The 18,047-nt window shown below is 37.7% G+C and overlaps 1 protein-coding gene across 1 annotated transcript in view; it reads right to left on the bottom strand.

The window, feature by feature from the left end:
- Window positions 1–681: 681 nt before the first annotated feature.
- The window catches only part of LOC106874482 (uncharacterized), a 27,053-nt gene continuing 9,687 nt past the window's right edge, over window positions 682–18,047 (bottom strand). Inside the window, exons 8-14 of the mRNA XM_052968492.1 lie at window positions 16,733–16,821; window positions 15,586–15,685; window positions 14,221–14,312; window positions 12,932–13,022; window positions 12,441–12,532; window positions 2,999–3,098; window positions 682–771 (exon numbers count right to left, since the gene is read on the bottom strand). Of these exons, the coding sequence (XP_052824452.1) occupies window positions 708–771; window positions 2,999–3,098; window positions 12,441–12,532; window positions 12,932–13,022; window positions 14,221–14,312; window positions 15,586–15,685; window positions 16,733–16,821 (628 nt within the window). The 3' untranslated portion in view covers window positions 682–707. The remainder of the gene's footprint in view (window positions 772–2,998; window positions 3,099–12,440; window positions 12,533–12,931; window positions 13,023–14,220; window positions 14,313–15,585; window positions 15,686–16,732; window positions 16,822–18,047) is intronic.

The following is an 18,047-nucleotide window of genomic DNA, read 5'->3' as shown; positions in this document are numbered from 1 at the left end:
GTTCAGCAAGATGACGATCCAATACGGATGACAAAAGCACCTCCATCAAAAATATAAGAAAGAGTATAAGCATTGTACATCGTAAGTATCCTACACCTTCCATACGCATGCGAAATACAGATCCTTAAAATATAGATTCAACGAAAAATACAGGCACACGAAATAGGAGGAAATATCCAAGGAATCTCGTACTTGGAGAAGATCACCAATGAGAATTTACGCGAAACCATCCACCAAACAGTGGCATCGAAGAAAGTAATATCACAAATCTTTAGAAAATAAATATAAGATGGGATGCTTCTGTAGCATGATGTAATAACGCAGCAAAGAACACTCATTAAGAAATCATCAGCGGAGAGGAGACCTGTTTAAGGAAAATGTTGACGGATACAAAAGTTATTGAAAAAGAGAAAAAAAGAACGGATAGATCTGCCGAAATCCACCCATTGCTTGAAAACTCCAGTGCCTCGCATATGGAACCGCTTCTATGACACCACCAGGAAAGGAGGACTGAAAACAATTCAATGTATATTACATTGGTGCAGGGGAATATTTCTCACGCAAGCATTAATTTGAATTGATTGTAAAACGTAACTTGACAAATATAATTTCTGTTTAGAGTTTACAGCGATACAGCAGTCTACTGCAAAAAAAAAGATAACTAATAAAAACAATTACCTTCGCAAAAAAAGATAAAATAAAGCATGTCAAATCTCTTTTGAACACTTCTCATTTTTCTTCATTGTACAATTTTGATACGCGTGTCTTTGTCTGGAATATACAAATACGAGAAAATGATTGCATATAAAAGAATATCCTTGTGGTAAGTGTCAATCTCACTAGTGTTGACAAATTGTGTGCCATTTAATAATTCTCAGATCTAATTGCTACAGCTCCTAACGTTTCTATTATCCAGGATAGGTAAGATATTTCCTTATCAAGACAGGAAATATATTTTAGAAGCAGATTTTTTAGGCAGTGGCTATCTGCGAATGAAGAGGAAATTTTAAAAAATACCATCGAATTTTGCTTGAAAAATTCCCACAAAATTGTTTTAAGGTTAATCATTAGAACTAAGGTACAAAACATTATTTTGTAATCCAACTTATAAACAACAAATTATGAATTTTTTTTTCAAAACAATAAATTATATTTTGAACAGCTAACGTGATTTTAAAATTAAAAACAATTAATCTTACATGGGCATTCAACTTTATAGGTTTTTTGAAATGTTTCCACACAATGTTTATCTTTGAAACTCACAGCACACTCTTGAAATAACTTAATGCGCCTGGACGAAGAAAAAGAAATCGGCAAACGTTAATTCAGTATTGATTTCAAATTTAGGAACTGGTACTTATTTTATCGATTTCGAAAGGGTGGACGGTAAAGTCGACCTCAACGGAATTAGAACGTGAAGACGGATGAAATACGACTCAGCAATTTACACTACCTGCTACCTATTTTGTGTGGTAGCCGTTTGTTTGCAACCAATATTCTTTTCTACTCTAGGCACAAGGCCCGATATTTTAGGCGATGGGCCCAATCGATTAGATCGACCCAGTACGCAACTGGTACTTAAATTATCGATCCTGAATTGATGAAAGAAAAAGGCAACGTTGACGGAGTTTGAATTCACAACGAAAGGATAGACGAAATACCGCTAAGCATTTCGCCCGGCGTGCTAACGTTTCTGCCAGCTCACCGCCTTTGTTTGAAACCAATATTAAAAAGCAAAACACATTATTCATAGATACGACAATATTTCTGATTTTCGAATGAAAATATCAGTTTCAGATATCTACCAAGATAGTCACTATCATTGCTATCAGTAACTATCGTACTTCTAATTATTATGAAATTATTCGTATTCAGATGCCGGAGTTATACCGAACAGTCTGTTGCCTAGCTCCACATTTCTATCCTTGTCCATACAGTAGAAATCAGCTTTAGATTTAGCACTCTGCTAAAAGCGACACTCAGATAGAGTACATTAGTGAACTTCTGCGTCCAATTAATTACTAGTAGTCTTGTACCAATGCAAAAAGTGTTAGTAATTAACTGCTGATGATATCCTTGTACAGGTTTAATTTATTATTTTTACCCGTTTTAGTCACTGGGCTGAAGCCTTGTTCGGACATTTCCCTGAAGTGTTCTTGTTTATCATATGGACCTCATTACTTCATTTATATCATATATATCCCTTAGTCTTTTCCTTAGAGAAACCGCCTAATTACGGGGATGCAAACAAGACTAAAACATAAGGACACAGGAAATATGTCAAGGCCGACAGGAAGCGGTGCAGCTTCCTAGGTCTAACCAACAGTAGTATTATTCTCTTCAGGGGACTGTCACATTAAATTGACAGCATACAACTACTTCATCGTATCACTACTGCATACAACTCTCTCAGAGATTTAGAAATGTATTATTTCTAAGACTAAAACAGTTGCCAAGGAATGAGAAACATCCACATTCACTCAAGCATAATATATATATATATATATAGATATATATATATATGATTGACCGTTGACTGAACACTATTCAATTTTTTTTCTCCGTGTTTTTCTCCTTGTCTCCGTATTCTTTCTGTTGAAGAGCGTAGCTCGAAACGTCAAAGACTTGCCGTATTCCTGAGCGTCATACTAATACATCCTTTTGTTATTTACACCACCTGTCCTCGTCTGTTGTTGTTTTTTCGTACATTCTCCCATATATATATATATATATATATATATATATATATATATATATATATATATATATCTACACGCACCAAGTCACATTTGTCACTACGATGGTCTTCCGCTTAACGTGTTCAGTTAAAAGACACTAGTCACCGAGGACAATTGTGAAATACACTTGCGAAATGTGCAGCACTATACAGCCGAAACTACAACCATGTATTTACAAAGCGATCTTCTTAATTACACAACTGAAAAATTAAATATAAGTTGTATTAATGATAAAAGTAATAATAATTAAATATACGTACTGGCAGCGAAAATTATCTGGATATACCAGTGGGTATTGATTGACGGCTTCAGAGCACACTGATCTGTACATTATTTGGCAGTTAATAGCATCTGCATGTCCTACAATTTTGAGAGTTTGAAAATTAAGTTCTTAAATATTCTTATAATGATGAACTATCACATGATACATGATATATTGAAACAATTAATTCTAATCTGAATGAAAGTTATGAGTTGTCATCAATAATATGGATGCTAAAGATGGATAGGTTGCTATAAAATATTCAATATTGAACTCGAAATATTTTTCGGCTGGTATTGTAGTCTTCAAGGTAGATTAAAATAGTGTTTATAATTAAGAAATGTTCCTTATTCCTTGAATTTTGCTGATTTGAATATTAGAAAAAAAAAACATTAATTCTTATAATAGCTTTAGATCTACGAGTATTTATAGTTCTAACAATTCTCGTATGACGTATTTTGTGTTTTACAATTTCTGTATCGGTTTTCCATGCAGAAATGCGTTTAGTAAGAGATATTGTATGAAGGTGTCTATAATTCTATTACCTCCACCTAATACTTTTCAAAAACACTCTAAGCATCCGCTGAAGATTAAAAATTATTAACTAATCAATGTTAACAGTTTTCAGTGTTCCTGGATCCTAAGTAAATTTCATTAATAAACCCTATTTCATCTGTAATTTCAAAGATACTAGTTTATGCCGTCTAAAGCACAGTTTTTAACATTTTGACTCCTCTGTGAGTTAAAGTTATATTTCTATATTTGTAGTGGCAGTGGTAGTTTATATAAGAAACTAAATCCCATATAATAATGGTTAAAATTGAAAACAAGCTTATAATATTTTATAACAAACAGCTACATCTTGTGCAAAGGAATATATGTTACAGTTTTACCATCCAAATACAGGCAGATTCTTTGATTTTTACAATTTCTTAGTTTCGTATGGTGATTCCACTTTCCCGAGTACACGTATAAAATGATATTCATGTACCCCGGTAAAAGTAATGTTTGCGATAGTTGTGGGCACAGCCTATATTTAGGACGTGGGGGCTTATGATCAGAGGTGCAAGGGAGTACACTATCATTAAAGTTAAAGTACAACTTCTTTTGAACATATATATATATATATATATATATATATATATATATATATATATATATATATATATATATATTTATAAAATTGAATCAGTGTGTCAGTGTGTGTGTGTGTGTAGACATTTATGTTTTTTATAGAAATCCACATTCAAAGTCCGATTGACCTCAAATTTTATACACATACTCCATAAGGTCAGAGCTAGGTCATGGCGAAGAAATCACCCCCGTGACCTGCACGCGTGATCGGGGGCATACACACAAAGTGACCTTATGCGCACATGTGTTGCTGAAGTTTTGTTCACGTGTTAATTGCTCCGTTTTACACGTGAATGTGATGTTTTGAGGGGAGAGATGAAAAAAGGCTCATGCACCAACACGTTTTGTACCTCTAGCTACCTTTTTGACACATTTTTGGGCCCAATAAATGAAGCACGTACCCTTTATTTGCCAGGGTTCAATGTAATGCTACCTTAAAAACCAGTTGCCGAACGTTTAGTCATTACATCGTTACACTTTTTACTTTGAAGAAAACAGCAAAAAGTCCCGTGTTCCGTACGTTTTGCAAGTTCCAATGCGTAACATTGAGTACTAGGCGTTCTTAGTCGAGGGCCAAAGCGGTAGTTCGTTGTAAAAAATCACGTCAAGACTTTTGAAGCCCTATTACTGCTTGCAATAGCTTCTCCGTTAACCATACCCACGCCTTAGTTGCTGTGTATGGTGTTACATAGGGGGTAGAGACAACAAGGCGTGCATCATCACTTTTTTGCACCCCTACTCATCCTATTGACACTATTTTGGCGCACTTAATTAAGCAAAAGTCATCCTTTGTCGGGGCTCAGTGCACTACTACATTACAAACTTCCGTTGCCAAACTTTTATTCAAACATACTAACGCTAAACTACGCCATTTGGAACACCAACATTTTAGTTCTTGCCAAGTCCAATGTTTAAAATTAAAAGTATAACTGCGTCTTTCAGATGATATAATTTGATGCTAATATCGTTAGGGAAGGTGACTTCTTGCCTACATTTAAAATTCAGGGGCAGATTTACCACAGAAATGGAGCCCTTCTACACGCTGCCAACGAAACGCCACAGTTCCTCCAGGTTTACTTTGTCGGTGACTACGAAACACAGGCAGCAGGCCGAAGAACTATCTCCCTCGGCACAAGTTTTGAAGTAATTCTTCAACCCCAGGAAATGTTGCACATGCATAACTCTTCGGTAAAGAGCTTTAAGTATGCCTTGGAATTTCCATCAGTGCCGGACGTCACAGCGGTTATTGACGCTGACAAACGGTCGGGAAACGACCATTCTGGCCGCTACAATTTGCCCAATTGCAACGAAATTGCCATTGTGCTCGGCGGTGAACTGCACAACCCAAGAAGCATTGTTCTTTCGTGCCGTGACCTAACTGTTAAGCGCATCAACGAGACACACACGCTCCAGTATCCACTTATTTTTGTGCGCGAAGAAGATGCCTGCTGAGTCTTCACCAGACGAAACGAAACGAGTACCAAACAAGTTTCGTGCATGCAGTTCTACTCATACCGCTTTATGCTCCGTCACGACTACACTAACCACCCCCAGCGAGCGTGTGACCTGTTCCACCAATTTGCCGTCGATGTTTGTGCAAAATGGTATCTGAGAAGTTATCCTATATCAGATTTAACCAGCAGAAACTTCGATCTGACAGCTACATCCATCTTAGGGATGGTCTCAGCAAAGACGTATCGCCCGGAGGGTTGTGTCAGGTGTGCATCTTGCCGTCATCTTTCACTGGCGGCCCACGTTACATGCACGAAAGAAGTCAAGACGCAATGGCCTACGTCCGCTACTACAGGCGTACTCACTTTCATCTGTAATCTTGGGTGTTGAGGGGAGATTGGAATATAACGTTTTTAGGGTCAGCAGGCCAAAGACAGACATGATCTCATTGCGCGGGTCTTCCATTTGAAGTTACACAGACTCATGAACTTCATCACCAAAGGTCAAATATTTGGCCCCGTGCGATGCAACATGTATACCGTCAAATAGCAGAAAAGGGGTCTTCCTCATGCTCATATCCTAAGTTGGTTGTCCACAGAGATTTCATTCGATGCAATTGACAATTTGACCCCTCTATCGAAAGGACTCTCTTTGAGACAGAGAAGGCTAACATGATCCATGGACCCTGGGACGAGGATTCAACCTTCGATTGCTTTGCACAAAAGTGAGTTTGCAGCAAGAAATACCCAAAACAATTCCTCCAGGAAACACAATCCAGGTACGATGGGTACCCTCTGTATAGAAGAAGGAAACCAGAGGACGGTGGATTCACAGCGCATGTTAGTCCGTATGAAGTAGACAACAGATTGACGGTGTCTTACTGCCTGGTCCTGTCGAAAGCATTCGATGCTCACATAAATGTCGAGCTCTGCAATTCTGTAAAGTCCATCAGACATGTGTGCAAGTACATCAGCAAAGGCTCTGATACTGCTGTGTTCGGTCTGCAACCAGACGGAGTCCGAGATGAAATAACGCAATATCAAGTAGGCAGGTACATAAGTAATAACGAAGCCTTCTGTCGCATTTTCGGGTTTCCACTGCATCAAAGGCATCCGCCAATCTAGCAGCTTGCTGTGCACCTTCGAAATGGCCAGCGTGTGTACTTCACCACTTCCACTGCTACTCGACTGATTGAGCAACCAAAAGATATAGCACTCACGGCTTTCTTCAAACTCTGCCAGGTAGACCAGTTTGCGCAAGATCTACTTTATCCTCAAGTCCCGTCATATTACACATGGAATAAGTGTAAGTGGCAGCGAAGGAAGTCAGGCCGAACCGTTGATGGTCACCCTTAGATTAACTTTGATAATTGCCTTGGCAGAGTGTACACGGTTCACCCGAGCCAACAAGAATGCTTCACCCTCCAATTACTGCTTCACGAGGCAAGGGCTCCAAAGTTCTTCGACCAACTAAAGACTGTGAGCGGCCATACATGTGCTACGTTTAGGGAGGCCTGCCTACTACGTGGGCTGCTAGAAAACTATGCGCAGTGGGATACTACGCTTGCGGAGGCTGCTGTTTCACAGTCACCGAAAAGTCTCAGAGCTCTGTTTTCTGTACTCCTGCACTTCCCGATCCCCATTAATTGTGGTTAAAGTACAGACACGACCTATCGGAAGACGTCCATTACCAGGCCCAACTGCATCATACCTGCTTGCCTGCTGAAGATGATTTCATTTACAACTTTGCTTTACTTGACATAGAGAACAAGACTTTTTCTCTGGGAGGTAATACCTTACTTACATACGGGGTGCCGCAACCATTGCGACGCAGGACGCCTTCAATACCAACAGAGTTAATACGTGAAACGTCCTATGACACTGAAGTCCTTAATCAATACCTTCAGCAAAATGAGCCCAAACTTCTGCCTGAGCAACGGTGGGCTTACAGTACCATCCTTGATCACATGTAGAAACGAAAAGGGGGTATTGTTTTCTTGATGCACCTGGAGGGACAAAAAAAAAAACGTTCGTTATTCAGCTTCTCCTGACTAAAGTAAGGCACCGAAAAGACGTAGCCGTAGCTGTGGCCTCATCTTGCATTGCAGCCACTTTACTGCCCGGTGGCAGGACATCGCACACAACCTTTAAGCTACCATTTGATTTGACAAGGTCCGAAGTGCCTTCCTGTAACACCACCAAAACGTCTGGAAAGGGCTTGCTTCTCCGGAGTTGCCAGCTGATAGTTTGGGATGAATGCACAATGGCCCACAAGCGATCCCTCGAAGCTCTCAACACCACTCTTCAAGACATGAGAGACTGTCCGGCTACGATGGATAGTATAACTCTCTTCCTGTCTTGCGATTTCCGACAAACGCTTCCTGTAATACCCAAGGGAACCAGGGCAGATGTAGTCAGAGCCTGCCTAAAGTTCTCTGTGCTGTGGAAAAATGTTACAACATTGTCTCTCAAAACAAACATCAGGGCACAGCTTCGTGGTGACCAGATGGCATCAGATTTTGCATGTGACATATTGTCAATCGGAAACGGTATTGTTCCGCTCGATGAAAACGGGGAACTGTCACTAACTCACCTCTGCATCCCTGTCAGTAATTCCGATGAGCTAGAGGCACATGTCTTTCAAAATCTACAAAGGAACTACCTTCACATGAATTCGATTTCCGAAAGAGTCATTTTGGCTCCAAAAAACAGTTCAGTGATCGCTCTCAACGCTAAGCTGCTGCATTCGCTTCCCGGAAGACTGCACGTCTAAGGTCAATCGATTCTGTATCCGACGACGACCAGGCAGTGAACTATCCATTGGAGTTTCTTAATTCCCTTGACCCACCTGGGCTGCCCCCACATACACTGGAAGTTAAATTCGGAGTTCCTGTCATGCTGCTGAGGAATTTAGACCCTCGAAAGCTTTGCAATGGGACACGCTTGGTTATTAAGAAGGCTATGAAGTACGTTCTTGAAGTCACCATTTTGTCCGGCTGTGGCAAAGGTGAGGACGTTTTCATCCCCAGAATCCCCCTCATTCCATCTGGTGCAGATATTCTCTTTGCATTTCACCGTCTGCAGTTCCAGCTTAGACTGTTTTGCAATGTCACAGGGGCAGACACTATCGGTGGCAGGGTTGCATTTTGATGAATCATGCTTCTCACACGGTCAGCTATACGTCGATTGTTCCCGGGTGGGAAGCAAGGAAAGTCTCTTCGTTTACTCACCTCGGAGTAGAACGAAAAATATTGTCTACCAAGGGGTATTAGGATGAGAATTCGTAACTGTTTATACTGTGAAAAGGTAACGTACAGTTTCACAAAGCAGCTGATTTAGACAGCATCCTCTCAGACGTGTGTAATGGACTTTAGATCCGCTTTTACTCTAAAACTAACAGCACACAGTCAACCCATTTCACAAAGAGAAACCTATTAAGTTACAACCCTCTTAGGACAGCATCTAGGTTTTTAAAAAAAATAGAAGGGATAATTACTCCAACAATGGCTTAATGGTCGATCGAGCATCTTTAAGGACGTAACTTCAACCGATCAGTATTTTCTTATGCGCTTCTAATGCATTCAATGTGTAAGCAGAAAGGAGGCATGCAATATTACGCCAATTAACTGATAGAGGCTTATGAAAAGGGCAGAGATACATGGAACGCATTCGCTATGGCAGTTTCGGGCACTGTGCGACATAAATCGTGTGGACAAACATTCATCGTCGAAACTACCCATTCGTCATGACAACTAATCAACATACAATCACTCTCCCCATTTTAACGACAGTTGTACTTAACGATTGTTTAAACAGCCCAATCCCCCAAAATGCTCACTTGTTAAATACAAATTTGGATTCACTCTCTGTGTCTACATCTGATAAACCCCAAAATCTCTCTACACACCATTGCAATGCACACTACAATGTTGCATCATCGGATAGCGCCGGGCAGCAGTGATACAGAGAGGTATACAACACGAGTCACCACATGGACGGACAAACACTTATTTGTCATAGACTGAGTGATCTCAAATTGCATTGTTAACTCTAACCTTAACCTAAATAAAACTCTATAAAACTTTGGAATGCCCAATTCATTTTTGCACTACCGTTTGAGGTCCGGACTGCTGTAATGTAGACTGACAACATAACTAGACCCTCTAAATATTTACTACTTTCTGACCCTTGCAACGCCGGGTATTATATCTAGTATATCTAGTATATATATATATATATATATATATATATATATATATATATATATATATATATATATATATACAACCCTCCTGCCAGATGACTCCAAATCTTATATACATTGAAACTCACCGAAACAGACACGAGCATGTACCTCCAAAACCCTATCCCCACCCAAGAAACCCCCAAATGGGATTAAACGAATATGAACGCGCGACGTTATCTGGTTTCACCCCTCTTCGCCCTTAATGTTAGACTCAAGTATCTAAACTCTTCTACGCTCTACTCAAAAAACTTTTGCCTAAATCTTTCCCCTAAATTTATCCCTAAATCTATCCCCTTAAATCTATCGCCCTTAAAATTATTTAATCCCATCTATAAAATTGTCCTACTCCACCACCCCCATCATGTAAACTTGCAAGTATATACACCGACATAGAACCTCTACAACTTCATGCTGTAAACACGCTCAACGCACACAATATACACTCCTTAATTGATTGCTAGTAGTATCCGCCACGATTCTTGCCCACTTTATCTTGCTTTCTTCATGCATACTTTTTCTTCCCCTTGATTAAATGTATTTCCTCACCATCTCCCCTCTACATTATCTTTTTCAAATACCACTCCTCTCACTGATTTCTGTGATTCGGCCAAAATAGCTCTAATGAATACTACCGGTCAAATGACCTTGCTTAAATTCTTCTTTCTTCTCACTACCTTATGTATTTTTTCTTTTTCCTTATTGTAATCCTAATTTCTCTCTATATTTATATTCCCCACTCCTTCTGTGTTCTTTATACATTGTGATTGACTCTTCCATCTGTTAAAATGTACCTCCTTGCCACAATGTACACTTTCATTTAATCAAGCTATCCTTGGTCTGAAGTGTAGCCTGCAGTATACACCTCACTTACACATTTACCATTTCCGAGGTTCCGCTCGCTATGAAACATATGTAGCCCGGATCTTATCTGCTTAATTTCTCAATTCTTGTAGTCTTATTCGCATGAAATATGTAAATAACTTTTTTTACGTTTATCGTACTTCGATCAGAAAAAAACCTACAACCTTCCATCTCAATAAACTTCTATTCTCTTTGAAAGATATGTTTAATATTTACTTGAAGCCAACTTTCTTCCAACACCTCGATACTTGCATGTTATATATGCATATATACATGGATGCAGACACACACACACACACACACACACACACACACACACACACACACACACACACACACACACACACACACACACACACACACACACACACAAACATGCACACATATAAATATTTATATATACTTACGAAGTCTGTACATAGTGATTCATATCTTTGTGGAAATTAAAGTGTTGGGGTATGAAAATAGTGCCGAAAATCTGCGATGCATAACCTCGTACAAAGAATGTTATACATACTTTCAGGATATCTATTATGATGGAAGTGTAGGGATTTACAATTTTCCATCCGTGCGGATTAGCCGTTCTTTTTCCGAGGTCTAATCTCTGTTTGCATATTGCTGCGCCTTCCTGGCTAGACAACAGAAACGATCAACGAACCTATGTGGCACTTAGTTGGTCTTCATTGATGAAAAGCTATTTCCTCCACTTCTCTATTCTGCACACCTTAATGCCGAAGTTTACTTTTAGTGAATTCTATAATGCAATAAAACTATTTCTATCAACAAAGTCTATCTTGCAAGTGGATAAACTGGCAGTAAGTTAGAATAAATTGATCAACTTAGACAGTACCTTTGCATGGTTTCCAATAAGTTTGATTAAGATGAAAACTGTACAAGACATGCTCATACCAAATTCCAAGGATTTCATCAGAACATGACATGCATGTCCAAAGTGAAAAACTAGATATTAACTGTATATCAAATATGTGGAAGCAACTATTAATCAGGGATAAAAACCAAGGGGTTCTGAAGAAAATGAGCGCAGTAAAATGGCATGAGCCAATATGGAAGATTAGAAACATCACCCCCATGCATAATATTAGAATGAATAAGGGCACCATAAACCATTGACACGCTGAAGGGTACATACGCATGCGAAATATGGATCTTTACAACATAGATAAAAGGAAAACAGAAGCACTTGAGATTAGGTGGAATATCCTATGTATCTTGTATTTGGACCAAATCAGTGAGAGGGCACGCGAAACTATCCACCACATGGTAGAGAATTCAATGTTACAAATCTGAAAAAAGGCAATAGTGACGGTATGCTTATTTCTAATAACATGGCAAAGAAAATTCTTTAACAAACTGCTAGCAGAAAGAAAATTAGGAAAGCAAGGAAATGTTGATGGACACTGACGTTATTAATGTAGATAACAAGATCCGATGCTCTCCGCTAACTGATGGGAAAACCTTGTACGGAGCACATGGCACCTCTTCTATGATTCACCAGGAAGTCAAAGCTGAAGACAAATCAATGCTTGAAAAAAAACATTATTAGCTGGTACGAATACTAACATTAGTACCAGCTAATATTTCTTTCTCAAGCGTTGATATGAATTAATTGTAAACGTATGATTTGATTGTAAAAATGAACTTTATTACTGTAATTCCTAATAGAAATTTACTGCGTTGACAGAGCCTATCCCTCAGTAAACTAAATTAAATTAACAGCAAAATCTTACCATATGAACAAAAGATGAGAGCATATAAGTGGAAGATCTCAGCGCATTCGTGCTTCAACGAAATAGCGCATTTTTCGTATGCGAGTAAGCGTCTGGAATATAAAAAAGAATATAACATCCTTTCATCAATGAAAAAAATGCTTCATGTATTGGTGCTATTTTGGATAATCGATGTAGTGTGTTCAAGCTATTTGGGCTTCTAAACTTTATACCAATTTGAAATATCTAGCAACATATGTACTCTTCAGGTACTGATATTAAATTTCGAGTGTCTAATTTTCAGACTTGATAAAGTATTTCTTATTCAAGACAAAATATAATTTACGTACTAATTTTTGAACCGGTGCTCTCTGATTTTGAAGATGAAATATTAAAAATTCTACATCATAAGAACTATTAGTATGTTAGTGATACTACTGCATATTTAAGTATATACATTTCAATATTATATGTAATAATAACATTCAATGGAATAAAAACAACATATGTACCTGCAGGAATATTTATCGATATGTATAGGATAATCTGTTATGGCTTGAGGACAAAATGTTCTGAATATAATATTGCAGTTCTCTGTTGCCTCTGAAAAATAATGTCTACATTTAATATTTTTTTTTTATCTCATACTTCTTGAGAGTTCGAGGAAACATTCAAATATACATCTTAATTAAAATATACGATTCTGGTCTTATTCCATGTCATCATTTGTAATCTATGCCCCATATTTCATGATAACAAAAGTAGTTTCTGTATAAATGTTTGTGAATTTGTTTTTGGCAACAGAAATAGCTATTTCAAGTAGATTTAAAGAAAAACAATTTGTTTTAAATCTCCCAGCGAGAGATATGCAGTAACAGTATCGAATAGTAGAGTTAATTTGCCAATAGAATGTGGCAGTCCTATAAAGGACGATGTTACTGTTGTTTAAGCCTCAGGAAAATATCTTTTCCAGCTGGATATCGACACACAGCCTGTGTCCGTAAAGTGTTTGCAAGGGAGGTAATCGCTCTCATCTCCAGCCTTACATGATACTCACAGACCATGGTTTCTGGGTGCTTACCCGTCCTCATTGTGAGATGATTACTGGATGTTGATGAAAGCTTTCTCCACTCGCAAACACTATATATTCTTTAAGCGACACACAGACGTTGATCTCGTGTAGAGAAAGACAACTCGTTTTAAATCTCTCAGCAAAGGATATGCAATAACAGTATTGAATAGTAAAGTTTATTTGCCAACATATGCAGTAACATGGAAAAGATGTTTTCTTGGGGATTAAACAATGGTAACATTGTCCTTTATAGGACCGGCACATTCTGTTGGTAAATGAACTTTACTATTCGATACTGTTACTGCATATCTCTTGCTGAGAGATGTAAAGCAAGTTGTTTTTCTCTATATGAGATCAGCGTCTGTGTGTCGCTTAAAGAATATATAGTGTTTGCGAGTGGAGAAAGCTTTCATCAACAGCCAATAATCATCTCACACTGAGGACGAGTAAACACCCAGAAACCGTAGTTTGTGACTATCACGTAAGTCTGGAGATGGGTGCGATGACCTCCCTTGCAAACACTATACGGATACAGATTGTGTGTCGACAGCCAGCTGGAAAAGATATTTTTCCTTAGGCTTTTAAACAATAGTAACATCGTCATTTATAGGACCGCCACATTCTATTGGCAAATAAACTTTAAAGAATAACTTTACTTTTATATTGCCCGTTTTCATACTTTAACTGATTTGATTTTGCCAATATTCTAAATTGATAAAATAATCATACTCATGCAAGTACTGTTATAAACTCTTTTAAACGATTCGATGCAATGTTTGTCTTCGAATTTCTCAGCACACTTTTGATATGTGGCTATGCGCCTAGATGAAGAAAATAAATAGATAAGCATTACTTAAAATTAGAAATCATAAAGCATTATTCATTAACTTAGTAATATTTCTAGTTTACGTATTGATAAAAAATTATGTACCAGTTTCAAATATGTAGCAGTGTAGTCATTATTTACACTGTGAGGTCAAATTACTTGTATGAGTAACTATCTTTTCACACTTCCAAGTTTTATGGAATTTTTCGTATTCAGAGACTGGGGTTATATTGAACAGTTTGTTGCCTAGCTCCACATTTCTATACTTGTCCATAGAGTAGTAGAAGTCAGCTTTATGTTTAGTACCCTACTAAACATGAGTTGAGATGCCCTTTGCGAGGAAGATAATTTAGTATAAATTAGGTAGAATACACTAGTGAACTACTGCATTCCAATCAATTATTGGTAGCCTTGTTTGCCAATGCAGAAATTGTTAGTAATTAACTATTGACAATATCACTGTACGGCTTTAGTCTATTATGTTTACCCGTATCAGTAATTAGACTGAGGTTTTATTGGGGTAGTGGAGGCGCGGTCTCAGCTTCATGATCATAAAATTGTGGTTTCGATTCCTGGACTGGGCGACACGTTGTGTTCTTGAGCAAAACACTTCATTTCACGTTGCTCCAGTCCACTCAGCTGGCAAAAATGAGTAACGCTGCGATGGACTGGCGTCTCGTCCAGCTGGGGAACACATACACCATTGAAACTAGGAAACCGGGCCCATGAGCCTGGCTAGGCTTTAAAAGGGCGCATTTATTACATTTATTGGGGTAAAGCGTTTAACTGGTCATATCGACACACACACAAACATACACACACGCACACACACACACTTTCACATACATACAAGCACACACTCTGAACACACAGATATACACATACGCACAACTACACGTAATATCCAGTTAAAAAGGTAATTATAAAGAAATCAATCGCCAAAAATATTGCACAGTGGAACCAAATCCGAAACTACATGACCACCAATCGATAATCTTAACTTACACAACTTTTGATTTATAGAAATAAATAAGTGTTATTGTAAGCTGAAGTATAAGTAGTAATAGTAATAGTAATAGTAGTAGTAGTAGTAGTAGTAGTAGTAGTAGTAGTAGTAGAGCAGCAGCAGTAGTTGTAGTAGTAAAGCAGCAGTGGCAGTAGCAGCAGTGGTAGCAGCAGCAGCAACAACAGCAGCAGCAGTAGTAGTAGTAGTAGTAGTAGTAGTAGTAGTAGTAGTAGTAGTAGTAGCAGCAAATGTATATACGCACTGGCAGTGGTACTTATCTGGATGCATTGGTGGATAGTCTCTTTTGGCTACATAGCAAGTTAATTGGTACATTGCTTTGCAATCACCCGCGTCTGCTTGTTCTAAAATAGATATATTTTAGATATTCAATTTTCAAATATTATTAAAGACGAAATGTTACATACTTCTTAACAAATTTAAACGTTTGTATCTCCTGTGAATCAAAGTTATTTGTTGTCACGTGTAACACGGAACTGGAAAATGGTATGGATTTCATAAAACTTAGTAATGTTGTACACGAAAACTAGTTTGGCTGCTGTTGTATTCTAAAATGTAGATAAAAAAACAATAATGCTTATAATTATTGATTTCAAATTTTGGCATAAGGCGAACAGTTTTCGGATAAGTTTTGCTAAGTCGACTGCATCGATCTCAGTGTTCAAGACCTACTTATTTTATTGACCCGTAAAAGATGTCGACATCGGTGGAATTTGAACTCAGAAAGTAAAACGGACGAAATATCGCTAGGCATGTCGTTCGGAATGCTAAATAATTCTGCCAGTTCGCAGCCTCGGTAATGCTTATAATTATTGAAATACCGTTTATATTCTGGCTTTTGAAAAATGTCGTTAATTCTAAAGGTACATTTAGGTATTCTGCGAGCTTTTATACTGTCAGTACACTTATGACTTGTTTTTTTTTTTTTACAATTCCTGTGTTGTTTCACGCTGCTAATCAGAAATACAACATGGAGATTACCGTAAGAATGAATAGTATGCATATTTAACAAGATCTAATAACCTGGCAAGGACCATTCTTTAAGAAAATGTGAGTGGAAAGAAAAAGAGTTAGGCTGCAAAAATTTCAACAAACACAGAAATTAGTACAGGAACAAAAATGAGATCTGTCTCACAACGAGTAGACAGATGGAAAAACATAATATACATCATGTGGGACCTCTTCTATTATGTTATCAGGAAGTAAGATCGAAAAGTAAATCAATGCATAGTAACGTTGATAAAGGCCAATAGTGTTTTCTCAAACCTTAATTTGAATTGATTGTAAAACGTTACGTGCCAAAATTAAACTCTGTTTCGAATTTAGCTTCATGACAAAGCCTATCCGCAAATGAGATACAATAAATAAATAAATAACTATAAATATCTTACCATCACAAACTATGTTAGCATAGGACATGAAGTCCATTTCGCATTTGTGTTGCTTATTCATAGCACATATTTGATATGTGAGTATTCGTCTGAAATATACGAAAAATGAACATCATTGTACAAAAGGAAATACCTATATATGTTTGACTAGTTTTGTCAGACTCTGTACCAATTTAAAATATCTCGTAGTATTTACAGTCTTTAACATCTGATATCAAACTTCCACCATGTCTAATGTTTATATTTCAGGAATTAATAAAATATTTCCTCATCAAATGGGAAATATGTTTTAAAAGGTGATTGCTTACCCTTGGCTCTGTCTTCTAATGAAAAAGATTTTGAAAAATACTGGCTAGATTCGCTTAGAAAATTTGAACAAAATTGTTTTAAGTTTCATAGTTAGACCTCAGTTCCAAAACAATTATTTTCAATTCATAATCCGAATATATATATGTGTGTGTGTGTGTGTTTTTGTGTGTACGTGAATGTAGTTTATGCACGTCCACAAATTAGCACGCATGTTGCTCTAATTTTAGGAGGAGATTCGGAATGACCCAATGTGCATTTTCGTCAACTTTCTCTCTCAGAGGTACCCGCATATACCTGTAAAAATCGATTTTCAACCATAACTTTTACCAATTTCGAAGTTTGCGCGTGAAGGAGAGAGAGAAATTGTATGTTTGTGAGAGGCAGGGTGAAAGAGAGTTACAATTTGTTTGCCAGCGTCTTAACAGTTGTGTGGTAAGCAGCAAACAACAAGCAAAAAGAAAAAAATACCCCCCCTCTCTCTCTCTCCCTCCCTTACACACACATGCCATTTATCTTTCTTTCTTTTTTCTTTCTTTCTTTCTTTCCTTCTTTCTTTCTTTCTTTCTTTCTCTCACACACACAGCAACATTACACACAAAACACATGTTGCCAAAAAGAAATTGACGCTATCTTTTTATAGTGAGTATGTGAGACGGAAAGTGTGGTGTGTATGTGAAGTTCTTTTGTTAGTGTGAGAGAGCAGCATGTGTCTGTGTAATGTTGCTGTGTGTGTGAGACAGAGAGAGAGAAAAAGAAAGAAGGAAAGAGAGATAATTGGCATGTGTGTAAGGGCGGGAGAGCGCGCTCTCTCTATCTCTTTCACGATCTTTCCCAACACTTTTTATGGAAACTGCCGAATTGACGTAAACAAACCCATGTGGTCTGATTTTCACGTTTCTAGGTATTGTACCGTAAATCACTATTTCCAAAATATATTTATTTTAAATCATTTATCCGTATTTATCCGTATATATATGTAAGGCAATATGTGTGTGTGTGTGTGTGT

The sequence above is a fragment of the Octopus bimaculoides genome, chromosome 6 (genome assembly GCF_001194135.2).
Source record: "Octopus bimaculoides isolate UCB-OBI-ISO-001 chromosome 6, ASM119413v2, whole genome shotgun sequence".
NCBI classification, from domain to species: Eukaryota; Metazoa; Mollusca; class Cephalopoda; order Octopoda; family Octopodidae; genus Octopus; species Octopus bimaculoides.
Note: the sequence above shows the minus strand (reverse complement) of the source record. Positions and strands in the feature narration are given on the sequence as shown.